The sequence below is a fragment of the Thalassophryne amazonica genome, chromosome 2 (genome assembly GCF_902500255.1).
Source record: "Thalassophryne amazonica chromosome 2, fThaAma1.1, whole genome shotgun sequence".
Taxonomy (NCBI): Eukaryota; Metazoa; Chordata; class Actinopteri; order Batrachoidiformes; family Batrachoididae; genus Thalassophryne; species Thalassophryne amazonica.
Window position 1 is genome coordinate 40,825,804 of NC_047104.1, and position 23,055 is coordinate 40,848,858.

The window sequence follows — 23,055 nt, forward strand, 5'->3', positions numbered from 1 at the left end:
ACAGTAATTTAAATGTTTGAGAAGACCATAAAGTGGCACCATTTGACTTATGCAATTTGAAACTGTGATATAAGTACTTTATTCTGAGAATAGCCAGCAATGATTTATTAACATCCTGGTGTAAATAAGGTATCACCACATGTGTAGAACTCAAAAGAATGATAGGTTGAGTTTTCATTAAAAAAAAACAACTGCAATGTGGTAAAATGTATTCATAAATATGAAAGAACAGGCTCTTAATAATTATTAACTATCGTATACTGTATTTTTTTCTCAAGATTTGTTTTTGCATAAGTTTGAAAAAAACAACAGATTATAAGTTTAAGATAAATTACTTATTAATTGAATTTTCGAAGTGGCACTAATGACAACACTCGTACTGAACATAATTTCACTTGCATAGACTGATTTTGGAAATCAAGCAATAATTGCAGATGGGCTTTCTGAGGTCCCAGATAGCTTTTCTGATTTCCTTTTCTAACTTTCAGAATTTAGTAAATTAGCATATGGTCCATTGATACTTATGTGTAGACACTAGTCCCTAGAGGCAACTATTTTTGGTTTCAAATCTGGGCAAATGCAGTCCCAGAAAAATCAAAATGTGACAAACAAGAAACAGGTGTTGTAAACAAGTCAATGCTGCTAAAAATACAAACTTGCAGAAACAAAGATACTATTCTGACATGGTTTTGCACATAAGACTGACATGGTTTACACATAAGACTGACATAGCATGTTTCAAGTACACACATATATGTCAGAAGGTGGGGGCATACCATATTTCTGTCCCCCTGGTTGAAAAGGTGGGGGGGACATGTCCCCCCTATCCCCACCAAATTGCGCCCATGCTCACAATACGATTTGTTACAAATAATTCTTATAGCCTTCTTTTGCAACCAAAACACTGGATTAGTATTAGTTTATATGTATTTCCCACACCTCAATACAATAGGTCATATATGGAACGAGCAATGAATGATATAAATAGTTAATGAGTGTTGGGAAATGAAATCTTGTGGCTTTATGCAAGATTGCAATGGCTTTTGAAATGTAGGAGTTTACAAATTAGTACGTGTTTTCCAGTTCAGTTCATCATCAATAACAACACCAAGAAATTTAGGATCATTACAATTTCAATTTTGGTCCGATGCTACCTGTGTAGCCCATCTCGGCCCAATGAGACATTCATTATATGAGAGTACAACAAAAAACCAATGTTTAACGTTCAGGGAGTTTACCAATTTTCCAGCATATATAGTCAAACCAGACAACCGTTACACCGTTTTTCTGTATTATCAACCCTTTAATTGGTACTTTTGTGTATTATTGTAGTGTACTTTTATTAATGCATTTATTCTTTTTTTTATTGGAGTTTATTTTGTTTAATGCTTTGATTCCTGTGAAAATTCTACATAAGAGTTATTACTATTCATAATAAGGAGCCAGCACAAGACTGTACGGGAATAATAATGTCTTTATTACATGCTGTTTGGATCTGTGTTTTCATCTGTTGGTCTTCATTTCGCAATGTCCACTTCAAACTCGGTGCTGGTTAATTCCTCCATTCAAACTCGTCAGTGCAATAAGATCGCTCGGAGAATGGTCCTCTTTTGCTGCTGTAATTTCTTTGTTCACGTTTTGTTTTATTTTATTTCGTGCTGTGAAAATTGTAAACAAAGTCGCAAATCTGATATGCTATCCGGACTGATTGTCATGGTAACGGAGCCTCTAAATGCTTCCTATAGCTTCCATGAGAATCTGAATTCTGGTTGAAGGTATTTTGGACCATTCTTCTTTTCAAAACATCTCAGGTTTGGTTGGTTTTCCAAGCATGGACAGCCTGCTTAAAATCACACCACAGATTTTCAATAATATTCAGGTCTGGGGACTGAGATGGGCCATTCCAGAACATTGTACTTGTTCCTCTGCATGAATGCTTTAGTAGATTTTGAGCAGTGTTTAGGGGGGTTGTCTTGTTGAAAGATCCAGCCCCGGCGCAATTTCCATCTTTGTCAGAGTCTTGAACATTTTTCTCAAGAATCATGCTGAATTGACTGGAATCCATGTGACCCTCAACTTTAACAAGATTCCCATTACCTGCACTGGCACACAGCATGATGAACCACCTCTAAATTTACAGTAGGTAAACAAGCGTTTTTCTTGGAATGCTGTGTTTCTTTTTTCCGCCATGCATACTGCCGCTTGTTATGTCCAAATAACTCAATTTAGTTTCATCAGTCCACAGCACCTTATTCCAAAATGAAGCTGGCTTGTCCAAATGTGCTTAGCATACCTCAAACGACTCTGTTTGTGGCGTTACTCAGAAAAGGCTTCCTCTGCATTACTCTCAGGTCATCAGCATCTCCTTGTGCAAGTGCGCTGTATAGTTTGAATGATGCACAGAGACACTATCTGCAGCAAGATCATGTCGTAGGTCTTTGGAGCAGGTCTGTGGGTTGTCTATGACTATTCTCACCATCGTTCGCTTCAGCTTATCTGAGATGTTTCTTGGCCTGCTTCATCGGGCCTTAACTTGTACTGTGCCTGCGGTCTTCCATTTTCTCACTATGTTCCTCACAGTGGAAACTGACAGGTGAAATCTCTGAGATTGCTTTTTGTATCCTTCCCCTAAACCAAGATGTTGAACAATCTTTGTTTTCAGGTCATTTGAGAGTTGTTTAGAGGCTTCCATGTTGCTACTCATTAGAAGACACGTAAAGAGGGGAAACATTTGCAAATGGCCACCTTAAATACCCTTTCTCATGATTGGATTCACCTGTGTAAGGAGGTCAAGGGTCAATGAGCTTACCAAACCAATTTTGTGTTCCAGTAATTGGTGCTAAATGTATTCAAATCAATAAAATGACAAGGGTGGCCAAATTTATGCACCTGCCTAATTTTGTTTAAATAATTCTTGCACATTTTCTGTAAATACTAGAAACGTCATTTCACTTCCCAAATATCAGTGTGTTTGCCTGCTATATGATATATTTAACTGAAATTGCTGATCCACAACCAATGATTTCCAAAGGAAAATCATGAAAATTATAACTGTATGTCCACATTGGGCTTCACCGACTGCGATGTGAGGTTGCAAAGTGAAGCAATGTTGTTCATGATGGAATTTTTTTTTTCTGTGGGACAGGCGACATATGAAATAACTAGACAATGAAAGTGAACCAAGAAACAGAAATGTAAACACATGGAGAAAAATACAAAATTTCACTTTACTGCTTCACCTCAGCTTTGGTATCCGATGTCTGGTTTGAGCTTAGTACCAATGTGGTTCACCTGGCATGCTCCAATTTAATGGGCCCAAGAGCTTGCACTCTGCTTGGTTAATGTTATATTTGGACTGCAATGAACACAGTAAATACAACCCCTTTGTACACCTAGCTCCCTGGTTTGCACTTGTATTTCCCACTGCTGAAATAACAACATGCACCAAGACAATTCCAAACTGCATTTGCACCCTCTGGACAACTCAGGATTTTGTGCAAGCCATCAAGATGAAGCCCTGATCTTAAAATACAACAAGAAAAACTTCAGACATAGCCACCCACTCATGCTAGAAGGAAGGTCTAACACAATGCTGCTATACTGCGGGCACATGTATAGAATGTGGGTGTGTAAATGTATTGACAATGCACTTATCTGTTAAGTAAATAAACTAATTGCACAGTGACACATTTGGGCTTTAATTACAGAAGCTGTGCCGTAAAAACACACTTAATGCTGTGGTGACAAATAAACAGTTGTTAAATTGTGTTCTTTGAAACTGGTTGTGAAAACATCCTCATTTGTCCATGTTAGAATACTTTATTATCTGGTCAAAGTTTAATGAGGACAAACTAATACATTGCTGTGTGGATTTAAATCTCAGAGGGAGCTTTTCCTGCTCATGTTCACTTTGGGTAACATCATTACGGCTGAGCAACTGGCAATGGATCCCACTGTGCTTCACATTCAGAGGAACACCACACATGCATTATGACCACAATGTTAAACAGTCTTATCACTTAGAAAAACATTTAACATAATCACATAATGTCAAACAGCACAAAAGAAATCAAATAAAACTCCACTGAGTTTGGAGGACAATAAAACGAGCAGTCAGATAATGCAGACCCCTCAGCATTGTGGTCACCTTCATCTTTAAGTAACATTGTTTGCCTCAATGTTAGCAAGATATAAGAATGCCTAATTGGATTTTCATCAAACGCAGCAAGTATCAGGTCCTATGGATGAGAAGAAGTGATCTGATTTTGGTTAGGATCAGTCAATGATCAAGGTTAGCAATAACAGTCAGATTTCTGACCCCATGCTAGAATATAGAAGAAGTAAATCCTATAAGGCCCTGAGGCCAATTCGAGATGGCGCTCATCCCCGAATATCAATATATTAAAAATGGCAAGGTTATCAAAAGAGTACAGATATTTTATCAAAGCTTAAAAGCCCATGACTTTGAAATGTGGGTGTGCCATTGCTGTACTCTCAAAGCACATTTGATCTAATGGTTCTTATTTTGATGATGCCCCCCCTTCGATTTTTCCATTTTTCAGTTCCACTGCTGAACACGACTGGGTACTTGCTGCTGTATATTATATATCAGTGGTCAATCTTTTACTTTGAAATACTTGAATTAAAACACTAATGGCCTAGAGAGCAGACTTTATTCTGCAGTGAAAATCCCCCAAAGTTTAGTATATGACCAACGTCCTCCCTTTGTTATATAAATGAGCTGAGTCCCTGTGTGGATTGAATAGTCTACATGTGTAATAACATATGGAGTCTGACACAGGTTTCAGCAGAGAAAAGCAGCCTATTGTTTCTTTGGAATGTACCAATTAACACTTGAAGGCAGTTTCACTTTGGCACCAACCTCTTCCTTTTGAACTCTCACTGAGCTGAGAGGTCAACCATAAATAGGGGATGCCTTTCACACAGACCCCAGATTTTACAATGTCACAACCAGTGCAATCAAGAAGGATCAGCGCTCAGGAGGCCTTAGCAATGCTATAGAGCATGTCGGACTGTGAATCTGATGGTGGAAATGTGGGCGACTTTGCATTTCAGAATGAAAACGTTGTCACTGATTCTTCAAGTGATGAGGATGCGACTGCTCTTGCACCAGTAAATCCTCCCCTCCAAAGATGCACCAGCAGACAGGCGGTGAAGTATGTGATTGAGCAGGACAGTTCAAACATAGAGGCTACATCGGATGAGGAGGAAGACACAAAGCATGGCAACCCCCCTTGCAGCAAAAAACAAAAAGTTGCTGATTTGAGCATAACACCTGGATCCACAGAGAAGGCGAAAGATGGCACTGTTTGGTTCCACTGCAACGTTGGTGACTATTCTCTTCATGAAACTCCACAGACAGCATTCAGTGGATCCAGAGGGCCAACAGTTTACAAAATGCAAAATCACGACTCGCCTTCAAAGCTTCCTGTGTTTGGTGGATATCAGCATGTTGTTGACCATCAGAGACTTCACAGTCTAGGAGGGCCGTAGAACAAACCCCAGCTGGCAAATGAGCATCTATGAGCTGATGGCATTCCATGCAATCCTTTTCCGAAGGGCTGCCAAGGGCTACATTGGTGCCATGCGATTCATGTGGGCCAATAGATTTGGCAACCCAGATATCAAAACCATAATGCCCCATAACCACTTTCTTGAAATAAAGCGGTACCATCACTTGTACACCCACAAGGAACGCTTACAAAAAGACAAATTTGCAGCAATTTCTGACATCTGGCAGCGGTTTGTTCAGAAGTGTGTGTTGTCCTGTAGTCCAGGGCAGCATGTTACCGTGGATGAGCAATTATTTCCGTCAAAGGTTCGTTGTCCCTTTCTGCAGTATACTGCATCCAAGCCTGACAAGTTTAGAAGCAAGTTTTGGATTGCAGCAGATCTGGACACAAAATACATGTGTAATGCCATTCCTTACTTGGGAAAAGACCCCACTTGTCCGGCGGGAGAGAGGCTGTCAGAGAATGTTGTTTTGAAGTTGATGGAACCATTTATGGAACAGGGAAGGACTGTAACTATAGACAATTTCTTCACCTCTCTGTCTTTGGCTAACAGGCTTCTTCAATGAAAAACAACTCTGCTTGGCATCATCAACAAAAATTGTCAGGAGCTACCAGCAATTGCCAAGGAAACCTCGGGCCGCCAGTTGTACTCAACACAGGTGTTCACATCTGGAAGTGCCTTGCTGACGGTGTACGCAACATAAAAAAAAAGAAATCTGTCTTCTGAGCACCATGCATCAGAAAGTGGAAAATGTGGACACCCGGAAACAAAAACCGAACACTGTTGTTGATTACAACCATTTCAAATGCGGTGTTGATATCATGGACCAGAAATTACGCAACTACTCTGTGCATGCAGGAACACGGAGATGACCCATGGCTGTGTTTTACAACCTGTTGGACATGTCTGCCACAAATGCACATGTTTTATACACAACATGTGTAGGATCAAAAGAAAGGCGGCAACTGTTCATGCTGGAGCTCGCCGAGGAACTTCAAAACAGACATTTGCAGGAAAAGGCACTAGGGGAAGAGCACTAACAGCAGTGTTGTGAGATGAGAGTTTGTCAGAAGAAAAAAAGACAGTGCCAGGTGCGCATACTCTGCAATAACAGAAGCACTGAACATTGTGTACACTGTCGAAAATACACCTGTGGCAAATGTAGGAAAGCCACACCTTGGGAATGTGGAAACTGCTAGTTATGACAACTATATTCTCCATCTGTGTGCTTTGTATAGTCTTTGTATAGTAACAAGCCTTTTCTTTGGGAGAAATAAAATTTTGTTTTCTTCCTGATGTTATACCTTCTGTTTGTTGTTATTCCAAGATGAAATGGTTTTTTTTTGTTGGGGGGGGGGGGGGGGGGGTGCTAATCCCAGTTCTATGACATTGTGAGTTTAGTACAGTACATTGTCATTGTAATTAGTGTTTTACCTACAACCAAATTACCATTCATGAAGGATTTTCATCAGAAACACTTCTGCCCTTCTTAAAATGCCAGGTAATTATGACAGTAAGTGTTTTGTTTATGATAAATAGAAAACGTATCTTGGATCAAATGATAAAAATAGGATAACACTGTTTGTTGGGTAAATAAAATATAAAATGAAAAATGGTTACTCTTAGTACATGAAATAAGATATGACCTCAATGAAATTGACTCCTAAATGAATAATGTTGCAGGGGCAGTGGTGGCAGACTCCAGCTGAAATAATAGTTTTGCACTCAGGCTCAATCAGACACAACAGAGGAAATGTGGCCTATTGTTCTTTGGAATGTGCCCAGACAGGTTCACCTTGAGCTGTTAATTCCTGTACATATGCTAACATTTGACAGGAATATAACATGTTCACATCTGGAAGTGGCCTTGCTGACGGTGTAACGCAACATAAAAAAAAAAAGAAATCTGTCTTCTGAGCACATGCATCAGAAAGTGAAAAATGTGGACACCCGGAAACAAAAACCGAACCCTGTTGTTGATTACAACCATTTCAAATGCGGTGTTGATAGCATGGACCAGAAATTACGCAACTACTCTGTGCATGCAGGACACACGGAGATGACCCATGGCTGTGTTTTACAACCTGTTGGACATTCTGCCACAAATGCAGGTTTTATACACAACATGTACAGGATCAAAAGAAAGGCGGCAACTGTTCATGCTGGAGCTCGCCGAGGAACTTCAAAACAGACATTTGCAGGAAAAGGCACTAGGGGAAGAGCACTAACAGCAGCGTTGTGAGATGAGAGTTTCTCAGAAGAAAAAAGACAGTGCCAGGTGAGCATACTCTGCAATAATAACAGAAGCACTGAACATTGTGTACACTGTCGAAAATACACCTGTGGCAAATGTAGGAAAGCCACACCTTGGGAATGTGGAAACTGCTAGTTATGACAACTGTATGCTATATCTGTGTGCTTTGTATAGTCTTTGTATAGTAACAAGCCTTTTCATTGGGAGAAATAAAATTTTGTTTTCTTCCTGATGTTATACCTTCTGTTTGTTGTTATTCCAAGATGAAATGGTTTTTTTTGTTGTTGGGGGGGGGGGGGGGTGTGCTAATCCCAGTTCTATGACATTGTGAGTTTACAGTACATTGTCATTGTAATTAGTGTTTTACCTACAACCAAATTACCATTCATGAAGGATTTTCATCAGAAACACTTCTACCCTTCTTAAAATGCCAGGCAATTATGACAGTAAGTGTTTTGTTTATGACAATGTATCTTGGATCAATGATAAAATAGGGTAAAACTGTTTGTTGGGTAAATAAAATATAAAATGAAAAATGGTTACTCTTAGTACATGAAATAAAATATGACCTCAATGAAATTGACTGCAAAATGAATAATGTTGCAGGGGCAGTGGTGGCAGACTCCAGCTGAAATAATAGTTTTGCACTCAGGCTCAATCAGACACGACAGAGGAATGTGGCCTATTGTTTCTTTGGAATGTGCCCAGACAGGTTCACTTGAGCTGTTAATTCCTGTCCATATGCTAACATTTGGACAGGAATTAACATGTTTGCATGTTAACATGTTTTGCAGGCAGCAGAAACAAAAATCTCTGGGCCTGCCAGTGTTAAACTGATCATCCTCTGCGTTGAAAAGCACAAGGCGTGTGTTCAAATATGTAACTAACAAACCTAATGCATTTAAAAAAAACATTTATTTACCGTTGAAGACTTCAAACCAGAATTATTTTCATGCACAGCTTTATATGTGTGAAGTTTTACTGAGTCTATGAAGCTGTTTCGGAGTAGCTATACTAATGAAGTCAATATCATATGATGCAACAAATAAATAGAAAAGTCCAATTATCTCCCCTTGAAGATGTTGGATCAGAATTATTTTCTTCCACATATGTCTTCATGTAGTGTGTTACCATTCTTTGAAATTTCACTGAAATCCGCCAACTGATTTGGGAGAAATTGCACTAAGACTCATGACAAAACTCAGACGAACAGATGGATGGATGAACAGGGTGATTCCTCTAAAAGAAATAAACAAAAAAAACTGCAATGCCTCATCTTGTGCATGGAGGTTAGCCAGAAACCTTTTCATCTGGCCCTTCTGAGTTTCTCTGCGGATACTTAAACTGAATAAAAAGACAGCTCTGACAGACAGGCAGGAGAACATGAAAACAGACAGAAAGAGCAACAGACGAAGGAGAAAGCAGAATGAAGAAGGCAGGCGTAGGATATAAACAGTGGCTGGATAAGGAGAGGGTCAGAGGAGAGTAAATGAAAAAATTAGGAAGCAAGAGAGGACAGAACAAGAGGAAATGTAAAAGAAGAGTGAAATAAGGCAGATATCAGAGAAACGGTAAATGGACTGCATTTATATAGCGCTTTTCCATCTGTATCAGATGCTCAAAGGGCTTTACAATTATACCTCACATTCACCCATTCGGACAAACATACTCACACACTGATGTCAGGGTGCTGCCATGCAGGGTGCTCACAACACACCAGGAGCAACTTGGGGATTAAGGACCTTGCCCAAGGTTCTAGGCTGGGACTGGAACTGGGGATCCTCTGGTCAGAGGAAACATTGATGTATAGAAAGAAGGGAAAATGGAGGCAGGAAAGAAGTGAGAAAAATGCTGCAGGAAAAGGAGAGAGAGTGAGAAGAGGTGAAAGGAGAGGTGAAGAAAGGAGAGAAGCGAGAAAAGGTCCCAGATGTTCCTCAATGCGGCTAATCTGCATCCTAATAAATGAGCAGAAAACTAATCAACTCTTCTGCCCGTCAGTCTCTCTTCACACCCCCCCCCCCCCCCAGCCCACACACACACACACACACACACGCACACATACTCAGACGTTGAAGCACAGATACTCCCCCTCCGAACCCCTCTCCTCCCAATCACTTTAGCCTCCTTTCTAATTTTGGACCTTATGATGTCGCCCTTCTCCTACGCTCTCAGCAGTAATCACACGGCCATCTGTCCACCCCGCTATCACGTTGTGATACACTGTTTCACCGCAGCTTAAAGTGGAACAACACTTTGCTTTATGTATGAATTAATAGTCGACACTGCCCTTCCCGTGCTCAAACCGAATAAGACCAGCAACAACATTACGAGGGCTGTCCATAAAGTATAGGTCCTTTTTATTTTTTTCAAAAACTATATGGATTTCATTCATATGTTTTTACGTCAGACATGCTTGAACCCTCGTGCGCATGCGTGAGTTTTTCCACGCCTGTCAGTGACGTCATTCGCCTGTGAGCACTCCTTGTGGGAGGAGTCGTCCAGCCCCTCGTCGGAATTCCTTTGTCTGAGAAGTTGCTGAGAGACTGGCGCTTTGTTTGATCAAAATTTTTTCTAAACCTGTGAGACACATCGAAGTGGACATGGTTCAAAAAATTAAGCTGGTTTTCAGTGAAAATTTTAACGGCTGATGAGAGATTTTGAGGTGACACTGTTGCTTTAAGGACTTCCCACGGTGCGAGACGTCGCGCTGCGCTCTCAGGCGGCGTCATCAGCCTGTTTCAAGCTGAAAACCTCCATATTTCAGGCTCTATTGATCCAGGACGTCGTGAGAGAACAGAGAAGTTTCAGAAGAAGTCGGTTTCAGCATTTCATCCGGATATTCCACTGTTAAAGGAGATTTTTTTAATGAAAGACGCGCGGACGCAGCCGGCGCAGAGCGGCGGCACAGGAAAAACACCTCCGTGTTGATAACCATTTGTAAAATCCAGGCGGCTTTTGATGGCTTTCAGTGGAGTGAGTATATGAGAAATTGTTTAACAGCTGGAGATGTTCCAACTTGTCCTTAAGGCTTCCAACAGAGGTGTTTTTCCTGTGGCGGAGCATCGCGGCACGTCCGCACGTCTTTCATTAAAAAAAATCTCCTTTAGCAGTGGAATATCCGGATAAAATGCTGAAACCGACTTCTTCTGTGTTAGTACTTCCACATGCAAATCAAAGGTCACAAAGTCAAAGAGATGCTGTGGGACCTATTGTATTTGGAAGGACCCTGATGGTTACATTTAATTTAATTAACAATTCCCTGCATAACCCTCAGTGTTACAAGGTTTGATACATCTCTTCTTGGACATTCTAAATTAAAATGGATTTCTTTTTTGATTATAGGTTCTACAAAGCTTTGCAACCTTTGTCTTTTTCATCCAAAAAACTAGAACCCTAAAAATCAGAATGGCCCAATAGTACACAAACATTATGGTTCAAAGCATATTTCACTGTTGTTAATTAATATGTTACATTTAAGATTAACTGCTCAATAATTATGTGCACAGGATGACAGAAAAAAGTACAGAAAATGACCTTAATGATAATAATAATTACTATCACATCAAATTGAAACATTAACAAAGTACTGAACATAAGAAACAGAACAATGATAAAGTTAACATTTTTAAAGTCATTACATTTCTAAAAATACTTCCATCATTTAAAGATGTCAAAAACCTACCAAACATGTAAATTTATGAATTAATAATAGTGAACATAATGCAAGCATAGTAACATAATTACTGTGTTCACACAAATATGAAGTGTCGAATATATTCTTAGGATATGGGTGTTGGAGTAATATAATTATCATATTTGTGTGCCACAGCATATTTGTGTTGATATTATACAAACACACTGTGAAAATTAAATATCTGCCATCAAGCCCTCTGAAGAAATGACAATTAGAAAGATGTGCGCTAATCAGCACCCTCATTAGCAGACAAATGACCATATCTGTGTCAACACAACATAGATGGGCCACAAATGAATGGAAAGCCTTAAATACGTGGTCTATTAGATAATAAACCGACCCTTTTATTTTTTTTTTAACTATATGGATTTGAATGACGTGCGATTCCACCAATCATGCTTGAACCCTCATGCGCATGCGTGAGTTTTTTCACGCGTGTCGGTGACGTCATTTCCCTGTGGGCAGGCCTTGAGTGAGATGTGGTCCCGCCCTCTCGGCTGAATTCCTTTGTTTCACACTCTGCTCGAGACGGCGCGCGTTGCTTTATCAAAATTTTTTGTGGACCTGTGAGGAATATCCGAGTGGACACTATTCGAGAAATTATGCTGGTTTTCGGTGAAAAGTTTAACGGCTGATGAGAGATTATGGGGTGTTTCTGTCGGTGTAAGGACTTCCCACGGAGCGGGACGTCCTGCAGCGCTTCCAGGCGCCGTCGTCGGCCTGTTTCGACCTGAAAACATCCTAATTTAAGGCTTAATTCACCCAGGACGTCGTGAGAGAACAGAGAAGATTCAGAAGAGGCCGGCATGAGGACTTTATGCGGACATTCCACTGTTTAAAGACATTTTGTAATGAAAGTCGTTTCCGTGACGACTCGGCAAATCTGTGTGCGCCGCGACAGGAAAAACACCTCCGTGTTGAAAACCATTTGTAAAATTCAGGCGGCTTTTGATGACTTTCAACAAGTGAGTAACTGAGAAATTGTTTAACAGTTGGTCATGTTCCAACTTGTCCGTTAAGGTTTCCAACGGAGGTGTTTTTCCTATCGCGACCCCCCGCGGTCGGGTCCGGCCCGACATGCGACTCTGCCCGCACGTTCATTACAAAATGTCCGTTAACAATGGAATGTCCTAATAAACTCCTCATGCCGACTTCTTCTGAAAGTTCTCTGTTCTCTGACAACTTCCTGGATCAATAGAGCCTGAAATGTGGAAGTTTTCAACTTGAAACAGTGAGACGCTGCCGCCTCGAAGCGCAGATCGCCATCAGGCGCCGTGGGCCGTCCTTACGGCGACTCTACCAAACCAAAATCTCTCATCAGCCGTTAAAATTTTTACCGAAAATCAGCTGAATTTATCGAATGGTGTCCACTCAGTTGTGCCTTACAGTTTTGAAAAAATTTTGATCAAACAAAGCAGCAGTCTCTGAGCCATTCCTAAACAATGAAAAAACGACGAGAGGGTGGGCCACTCCTCACTCAAAGACTGCCCACAGGCGAATGACATAACCGACAGGCGTGAAAAAACTCTCACATGCCCACGAGGGTTCAAGCATGTCTGATGTAATCACACGTGATTCAAATCCATATGGTTTTTGAAAAAAATAATAAGGTCGGATACTTTTCTAATAGACCTCGTAGATGAGTAGAAAATGCAAATATGCCACAAATCCAGATGTTTCCACACAGGTGTGCTGTAAGATACACTTAAGCAATTAACATTCAATCATGATCTGTAGCATTTATAAGAATGTCAAGAAGCCCAGTTAATTCTGATTTTGCAACTAGATGGAAAGATGAAAAGCTCCAAGTGACTTTGAAAGTTTGATGGCCGTTATGCTTGGGCATTTGCATGATATGTAATGCTTCACTGTCACACAGGTCTGGGCCTGACCTATGTACAGGGTCTAATGTGTGTTGGTAGCAGTTATCTGATTATCTGTTATCGAAATTAATTTTTTGGTTATTTGTGCCCACCATTGCATGTAACAATAAGAAATATACTCAAAACCTGGATTAATCTTTTTAGTCACATAGCACTACTATTATTCTGAACACTACTGTACTGCTCGAGATTGATGCGAAAAACAATGAGAGGGTCAGATGAGTCATCCATCATCATATTCTTGACAAGTGTGCAGGTGCATGTGCGGTGCACACAAAGAGAGTGGTACAGGCTTCAATGCTTCACCCCTACATTTCGGGGATCTGATGGCTCTGGTGTACTGAGGGCAGTTTGATGGCAAGGTGATGAAACAGTTCAATCTTGATCAGGATGACAATAATTTCACTTTATTTTCATTCATATAGCGCCAAATCACAAAAAAAAGTTCCCTCAAGGCACTTCACACAAATAAGGTCTAATCTTACCCCAGAGCAAGCACCCAGGCGGCAGTGACAATTTCAACAATACCTCTATTCACATAGTCTAAGGGCTCACAGAATGGTTTGATGAGTATTTAAAGGATGTGCATCATCTGCTAAGGATTTCCAAATGACCAGATCTCAACCCAACTGAGCACAAATGGGACATTTTGGACTAAAATATAAGACAGGAGTTTCCACACTGCCTGCAGCTTCTGACTGACTGTGCCAGGTCATTGCAGTGCAGTTATTCGTTTCTGTGAGACTACTTTAGGTGTAGTGATCGCTTCTTGGTGATGAGGCCAGAGCGCGGATGCGCACAGAATATTCCAAATCTTAATAGTGGTATGGCCCAACTGAGAGAGACCACTGCAGCCTCAGCAGTGGCGAGCGGTCAAGGATGAGGAGTTTCTACTACCATTAACAAAATACCAAATGAGGGAATATTTTCTGGAATAATGGTGTTCATCCCTCTGGTAGATTCCAGTTACTTTTAGGATCAATGCCACAGAGCAGTGAAGCTGTTTGAGTAGAACGTTGTGGGTCACCACCATACTACGTCATCATATTTCCATCAACGTGGTGTACAGTCGTCTTTCAAAAGCAACTGCCCATACTGACACATGAAGGAAACAAGACACAGTCAGTTCTGCAGCTGAAGTAGTTCAAGCTATGCTCAAAGGAGGGTTTAAAAAATGCCATCTCAAGAAAACAGCACTCCATCAAAAAGAATGGAGGTCAGAACCAGGCTATTTGGAAAGAATCATCACTCGCTGACAAAATATGTCAAGCCAGAATTGGACTCTTTACGCACTCAGTGAAACTTATTGCAGCGTAACACCATAAGAGAAGCATGAAGAAAAATAAACACTCTACCCTCAGGGGGTTTCACAGGAGGCAGAAGAAGCTGTATTAGCGCTCACATTCATGAACAAGAGCAATGAAATGTTGACAGAGTGCAATACCTGACAGATACTTTTGTATTTTGGTTCTAGATAGCTCACTAGTCTGCAGTCAGCTCGATGTGAAATGCAAACATTACTGTGCAAAAGCCTTACAACCAAAAATGGAACAACTCAAGCTGAAGCGAGAGAAGACAGAGAGCTGACGAGGTTTGTATCAATGAGAAAAAGAGACATTATGGAGTGTGTGTGCGTTTATGTGTTTGGCTTGATGTGCTGCAGTGACACGGAATATGGATAATGAAAAGAACAATGATGCTGAACGGAGGAACAGCAACGCGTTGAGGTCAAACAAACATACACACACCGGCTGTCAGAGAAAGTTATTTTTGTTTGACTTTAATGTGAAACAATACCAGCAGGTATTGTTTCCCTGCACAGCACCACCTGCTGGTGCTGTGCAGGGAGCAAACTTGATTCCCTGATGCTAAAAGGTGACTGACAGACATTAGACCCCTTGGATTTTCACCTCGTAGTTAGAACACCTGCCAGTCACTGTGATTTCAAGCCCAGACACATCATCTGCATTGTCTCAGTCCACCCCGCTGTAAATGGGTACCTGCCTTGGTTGGAGAAGAAACCTACATTGGACTGGTCCCCCTGTCCAGGAGCATGTGTCCCAATTCACTTTCTGCAATCTTGTAAAGGCTGTGTCTGATGGAATCCTTCAGACTTCAGTCCATCAGACACAGTGGATGCTGAAACAAACCCGTCTGAAATGAGACGGTTGAGCCCATGGAGCATTTTGCCACCACCCCCTGTCACCTTTGAAAGATGCATCAGCCAAGCTAGCATAGTGGGCATAATCCATAATTTATTAATCATTTTTCAGTACTTATTTATGCTTGACTTCTAACTATGATTTATTTACAATTGCACATAAATTTACCAAACATTTTGTCTTGAAAAAACTGCAATGACTAATGGGTTTATCCAACATCACAAAGGCAGCATCTGTACATCTGGAGTTAGTCCCCGGACACCGGACTGTAGCTGCCCACTGCCCCTAGTGGTTGAAAAGTGTCTTACTGTAATTAGGATGGGTTACATGCAGAGTCTATATGTCTATATGTAAGTACAATGAAAAAAAGGCCCTTCTTCTTCTGTTCTCTTATTATGTATGACTAAAAGAGAGTGACTGATATACAAAAGTTGACTTGCATTTATGATTGATTGATTTTGTTGAGCAAACACGTACAAAAGTACATTTTCATAAGCAGAAAAACAGAAAAGAATCTCAAAGTCATCTCCATTATGAGTGCTGAAGTCAAAGAAAAAAAATGCAGTGACACAAATTAAGTATGGGGGTGGGGAGCAGATTTTTCAGAGTATTTGACATTGTACCGGTGTAATTTCACAGAAAGTTAAGCACACTGTCTTTGAAACAAGTACCTTATTTTTTGGGAACCTTCTGTTTGTACAATCCTCTCACTTCTTTCTCTGAGTGCTTAGTAACAGAATGTGCAGTCCGTCTGACTTCTTGATCTGTCAAAAATTAATCTATATTATAATATCCAAGTGACCTCTGTGTGTGTGTATGCACGTGTTTGGCTTGAAACTGGAGAGAGCTAACATTTGTCATTTGGTATGCTTATGTATTTGGTATGCTTATGTACACTCAACAAAAATATAAACGCAACACTTTTGGTTTTGCTCCCATTTTGTATGAGATGAACTCAAAGATCTAAAACTTTTTCCACATACACAATATCACCATTTCCCTCAAATATTGTTCACAAACCAGTCTAAATCTGTGATAGTGAGCACTTCTCCTTTGCTGAGATAATCCATCCCACCTCACAGGTGTGCCATATCAAGATGCTGATTAGACACCATGATTAGTGCACAGGTGTGCCTTAGACTGTCAACAATAAAAGGCCACTCTGAAAGGTGCAGTTTTGTTTTATTGGGGGGGATACCAGTCAGTATCTGGTGTGACCACCATTTGCCTCATGCAGTGCAACACATCTCCTTCGCATAGCGTTGATAAGGTTGTCAATTGTGGAATGTTGGTCCACTCCTCTTCATTGGCTGTGCGAAGTTGCTGGATATTGGCAGGAACTGGTACACGCTGTTGTACACGCCGGTCCAGAGCATCCCAAACATGCTCAATGGGTGACATGTCCGGTGAGTATGCCGGCCATGCAAGAACTGGGGCATTTTCAGCTTCCAAGAATTGTGTACAGATCCTTGCAACATGGGGCCGTGCATTATCCTGCTGCAACATGAGGTGATGTTCTTGGATGTATGGCACAACAATGGGCCTCAGGATCTCGTCACGGTATCTCTGTGCATTCAAAATGCCATCAATGAAATGCACCTGTGTTTTTCGTCCATAACAGACGCCTGCCCATACCATAACCCCACCGCCACCATGGGCCACTCGATCCACAACATTGACATCAGAAAACCACTCACCCACACGACACCACACATGCTGTCTGCCATCTGCCCTGGACAGTGTGAACCGGGATTCATCCGTGACGAGAACACCTCTCCAACGTGCCAAACACCAGCGAATGTGAGCATTTGCCCACTCAAGTCGGTTACGACGACAAACTGGAGTCAGGTTGAGACCCCGATGAGGACGACGAGCATGCAGATGAACTTCCCTGAGACGGTTTCTGACAGTTTGTGCAGAAATTCTTTGGTTATGCAAACCGATTGTTTCAGCAGCTGTCCGAGTGGCTGGTCTCAGACGATCTTGGAGGTGAACATGCTGGATGTTGAGGTCCTGGGCTGGTGTGGTTACACGTAGTCTGCGGTTGTGAGGCTGGTTGGATGTACTGCCAAATTCTTTGAAACGCCTTTGGAGATGGCTTATGGTAGAGAAATGAACATTCAATACACAAGCAACAGCTCTGGTTGACATTCCTGCTGTCAGTATGCCAATTGCACGCTCCCTCAAATCTTGCGACATCTGTGGCATTGTGCTGTGTGATAAAACTGCACCTTTCAGAGTGGCCTTTTATTGTGGGCAGTCTAAGGCACACCTGTGCACTAATCATGGTGTCTAATCAGCATCTTGATATGGCACACCTGTGAGGTGGGATGGATTATCTCAGCAAAGGAGAAGTGCTCACTATCACAGATTTAGACTGGTTTGTGAACAATATTTGAGGGAAGTGGTGATATTGTGTATGTGGAAAAAGTTTTAGATCTTTGAGTTTATCTCATACAAAATGGGAGCAAAACCAAAAGTGTTGCGTTTATATTTTTGTTGAGTGTATTTTAGGTCAAGGATGAATGCCGCAAAAATGTTTAGGAGAAATTAGGGATATTAGTTAACAACAGTGAACAAAGGATGACGTGCTGCAATGGACCATGGGAGTTTGGGGTTTGTGGTTTTAAAAGTTGTTATTGTGGTTCATGTTAGTTTAACAGTGTTAATGTTACTGATTTATTGTATTTTGTAGTTTAACTGTTTTAGTCAGTTTAGTTACGCATTATGTCGCTGTTACCATGAGTGAGAAGTGTACTGTTTTCAATGTCTTCCGTCACTGTCTCTGTTTGTGGGTGTGTAAAAAAAAGCACCTGCTTGGGCCAGAATGCAGAATTGACAAAAAGCTCTGGCTCAGTTTTAGTCCTTCTACGCAGCTCACTACAATATATTAAAAGTGAAGTGGCATGTGTACGTGTGCGTGTACGTGTGTGTGCGTATAACTTACATCACGGACAAACTGGGGAGAGCTGACATGTGTCGACTGGCATGCTTATGTATTTTGGGTCAAGGATGGCTGCCAAAACGGAACCGTTGATAGGACTAATATTTTTGGAGAACTACGCATATTAGCTAACAACAGTGAACAATGGACGTTGATAATTATATTCTGGAATCGCACTCCATTCCAGCAGGGGGAAGTAAATCCTCTATATATTAAAAGCATGCGTGTGTGTGTCATTTTATTTAGTAAGTTCAATTGGGGAACATAATATAATTGTAAATACATAAAAATACATTAAAATATATGGATAACAAGAAAATGAAAGCACTGATTTCAACTGTGGTCCATTTAAAAATCAACTGACAAAATAGAAGTAATAATAAAATAATAATAATAATACTGATAATAATAACGTGTGTATGATAACAAGAACCAAAGCAATTTATAAATATATTAAGACAGTAAATTAACTTAAAAATTACATAATTAACAGGAAACAGGGACTGCAAGCACTCATGTACAGGGCGCTTGCATTCCCGCGCCACCACCTCCCCGGGCCAGCGTAATTTCAAGAGGGTCCTGGTCGGACGACTTTTGGTGTGCAAGAGACTTTTTTGTACATCTATGGAAGTCACACGTGTACTAATTTTCATCTCCCAACTCCAAAAAAACTCCTATGGGGAGGGGTTTTTGAAAGTTGCAAGGGGGTGCTATAGAGGCATTTTGCCCCATCCATGGCCGATGCACCATCACATGTAAGAGACTGTCATTCTTAACCTGTGTATCAATTTTCAAGATGATATGACAAAACTAAAACCATCAAAAGGAAGAATGGAATTTCATGTCGAAGGATCGATATTCAGCACGCCGACACACGGATGCCATTACTTGTAGCTTCACGGCGATCATCATGTACGTTCACCAACTTGTTTTGCATGTTTTAGAAGTGGATTGAAGTTGATGGCGTTGACTATGTGACATCAGTACCTGTTAAAGTATAAGTAGGACATTTCCTGTCACCACTAGTGGGCACTATGAGTTAGGTGGGAAGTAAATATAAGGGGATGTTCAGGGTGGAGCCCTCATCATGTCCAGCAAGTTTGAAGGATCTACAATGAAGTATATGGGCGTGACAGCCGTTTGAAGTGAAACGGTGCACTCTGAAACACTTGCTAAAGTTTAATGAACTGCAGCAGCTCCTTTTCACCTACAGAAATTCTTTTGATGACTTTTGATCATCATGGGGTCATGATGATGTTGACCAAATTTGAAGATGATTCGATGAAATCCCTAGGACGAGTTTGTTCAAATGTAAGTACTGGAAATGGTCAAAAACAGCAAAAATGACCTCAAAATCAAAACTTCAAATCAAAACGGCCGACTTCCTGTCAACATTTCACCATGACGTTAAGAGACTTTTTTATGCGACCCTGCATGGTAAATATGTGTAAGAAATTTTGTGAGGCTACAAAAAAACCAAACCAAAACAAAACAAACAAACAAACAAAAAACAATGGGGAGGGTCTTTTGAAAATTTGTAGGGGGCACCATTTCACTGCAAGCATGTGCACAACCCCCAAATGATTGAATTTAAGATCCGGCCGAACAACTTTGCAAAGTTTGGTGAGTTTTTGAGCATGGGAAAGGGGAGAAATTGGGGCTTGAGAAGTATCAAGAATAATAAATAAATAATAATATTAAACAGCGCGATTTGAAGAGGGTCCTCGTCCGAAGACTTTTAGTCATTGTTGCTCGGGCCCTAATAAAAGGGTTGAGTTCTTCCTCTAAAAACGGTTGAGGTCTAAGGTCTAAGACTCCAAAAACAAAAAAAAAAACTACATAATTAACAGGAAATAAAAGGGTTGAGTTCGCCTTGTAAAAACTCATGAGGTTTAAGGTTTGAAAAACATTCTACACTCACAATCCATTCCAACTCATGATAGAAACTTTGCATAATTTATTACCACCCTTGAAAAATGTCAGCTACCTATTTTATAAACACTACCCAATCTAGAACTCGTGGCTCCCCATGGCCAATGCGCTAGTTTATAACATGTTAGTTTTTAAATTATATATATAAAACTTGCTACTATTTACACCCCATATCAAGTGCATTCTGGTTGCGGACACAGCACTGACATACACTCTCTGACCCCCAAAGTGTTGAATCTTCATGGGAGTGTTTGTCTGAGACTGAGATGTGGTAAGGTGCACTGCAGGATGCGACTGTAGGAAGAACCTGGTCTGATTACTGAAATTATACTTAACAAAAACTCATGTCTGAATGTGAAATCTCTGCACTTGCCAGCCTGACTGCCCTCCGTAAATGACGCTAGCTCCATATGTGGATGCTGCTTGATTGAGTAAAATAGAGAGTAGGAGGAAGAGAGAGAACTACATAAATCGTTCACTTACCCATTACTTTAACAAAGTAGGCATCAGCTTCAAAGTTGTTCTTCAGAGCATGGATGATCAAGTCTTTGCCCTCTTTCTGGCTTAGAACCAGCATGTCTAATATTCCCTGTAAAAGAGACAGACAAATAGATTAGGGACATTGAAAGAATGGTGCAGCTTCAGATGTACAGTACATTCTTATCCCTCTAACACAATGGATGACTGATCCGGAATGATCTTATCATATCTTTAGTCATCCTTCTCATTCTGTCTTCTCTGTGGAAGATTCTGCCATTTACACTTTGAGTAGTGAACAAGAGTGGAAGAAGAGGCATTTGGTCGGACAAAAAGTGCCCAAGCCACATTTTTAAAAACCATAAACTCAACACAAACTGACTCACATCCTCGTAGATGTCAAAGAATGTTGCCATGACAGCATTTGGAATGGCTCCCAAATCTGATTGGTCCCAGTGGATGCGGAACATTCTCCCTACGTTATGGCAACTAGCGCTGTTACATGGTACATTCTCCAACAGGAAGGCCTGCTGATCGCTGAGAGAGAGAGAGAGAGAGAGAGAGAGAGAGAGAGAGAGAGAGAGAGAGAGAGAGAGAGAGAGAGAGAGAGAGAATCCGTCATTTTAAAATGTTGACAGTGAATCATTGCATTAGCTCGGAGAGCCAGAACAGGACATTTGTGCATGCTGTCAGCTGATCAGTGCACCTAATGAGTGTGACAGCACCAGCAAATCACTTGGGCAAGAAAAAATCACAGTCTGGATTTACTTGCAAAATATTCTGAATCACAGAGCCATGTTTTTTTTTTTTTTTGAGACGTGCACTCAGTATTGTTTCCTAACCCACTACATAAATGCTTTACAATCTCTTATGATAACCCTCTTTGCCTGGAGTTGTAGCTGTGACCCCGAGGGCCCTTTCTGGAATTTATTTCAGCTTTTACAGACAAATAACATTTCCTCGATGCACATATGTGCTGCTGTTCTTAAAATCAATTTGAAATTCTGACCACAGCTGCTATTCCTTCTACACTGAACACACCTATATACCATACAGCAGCACAGCTCCGATCTTTGTTTTAGTTTCAACTTGATACGTAAATCCAGGGGTCGGCTAACCTGCTCCTGGAGATCGCCAGCCCTCCATGTTTTCCACAGTCAACCTAATCAGTCACATCTGGTGTTTCCCATCTTCTGACTGGCTGAGCACACCTGACTTAGGTAATTAGCAGTCTTATAAAGTGCAGACCTGGTAACTGGCTGGCTTATAAAGTGTATACCTGGAAACCTGCCTGAAAACAAAAGTAAAGCTGCACTCGGCTGCATTTTCAGCCAGAACCACAACAAACGCTGCTTTTGCTTCAGATTTTTGCCCCAATGGTGCACAATCAAACAGGTTTCAAGCTCTACACACTAGGAATACCCAATTTAAAGATGTTTAAACATGATTTAAGCTGTTAAGACTATGAACATCTCGAAGTGACCGCGTTATGGCGCTGATCTGGAGAATCGGGATGAAATTTTTGAACAACTCAAAAACAACTCAAAACAACTCAAAAATTTCACCCCAATTTCAAAACTGGTGCTAATGATGGCTGTAACTACTGTGTATACCGTTTGTTCAAGACTGACAAAAGATGGATTAAGGAGCTACTGTGATGCACCAAAACGAGCCCCAATTTGCTATTTGGGAAGGGAACAGTGCTCTGTGGAATAGGGGCACCATAGCAGCCAAATGGTGTCTAAAGTGCTTTACAGTAAAATCAAAGAACAAGAATTTACCTGAAATAAAACAAATACACAATAGAGTTAAAGAGGCACATAAAAGGTGAGACTCCGCGTGTCTAGTGTGTGCCAAATTTTTCTTTCTGCGGAGCGGACGGGCCTCGAAGGCGGGCTGATGAGCGCCGATGGAGGGGTTTCCAGCAGCAGCAGCCGTGGAGTGGACGGGCCTCGACCGAGGGCTGACGAGCACCGATGGCGGCGGCACCATCTGGCCTGGGCTTGGCTGCACTCATCTACCAGCAGGCCTGGGCTCTGGCTAGGCTTGTTCAGCCACTATCCAGCGGTGGCGTAACATCAGGGACAAGCCCCCCGCGGTCAGTCGGTGTAGTTACTGCCCATAAGGTACAACTTTTTCTTTCAAACTGTTCAGAATGCCAAAAAAAAGCCATA

The 23,055-nt window shown here is 41.1% G+C and overlaps 1 protein-coding gene across 5 annotated transcripts in view; it reads right to left on the reverse strand.

Annotated features, from left to right (window-relative positions):
* Positions 1–23,055, reverse strand: part of itfg1 (integrin alpha FG-GAP repeat containing 1) — a 578,524-nt gene that overhangs the window by 181,168 nt on the left and 374,301 nt on the right. For 4 of the 5 annotated variants that reach the window (XM_034185393.1, XM_034185366.1, XM_034185373.1 and 1 more), the window contains exons 11-12: positions 21,268–21,418; positions 20,888–20,993 (exon numbers count right to left, since the gene is read on the reverse strand). In XM_034185393.1, the coding sequence (XP_034041284.1) occupies positions 20,888–20,993; positions 21,268–21,418 (257 nt within the window). The remainder of the gene's footprint in view (positions 1–20,887; positions 20,994–21,267; positions 21,419–23,055) is intronic. The other variant, XM_034185381.1, reaches the window with a different exon arrangement.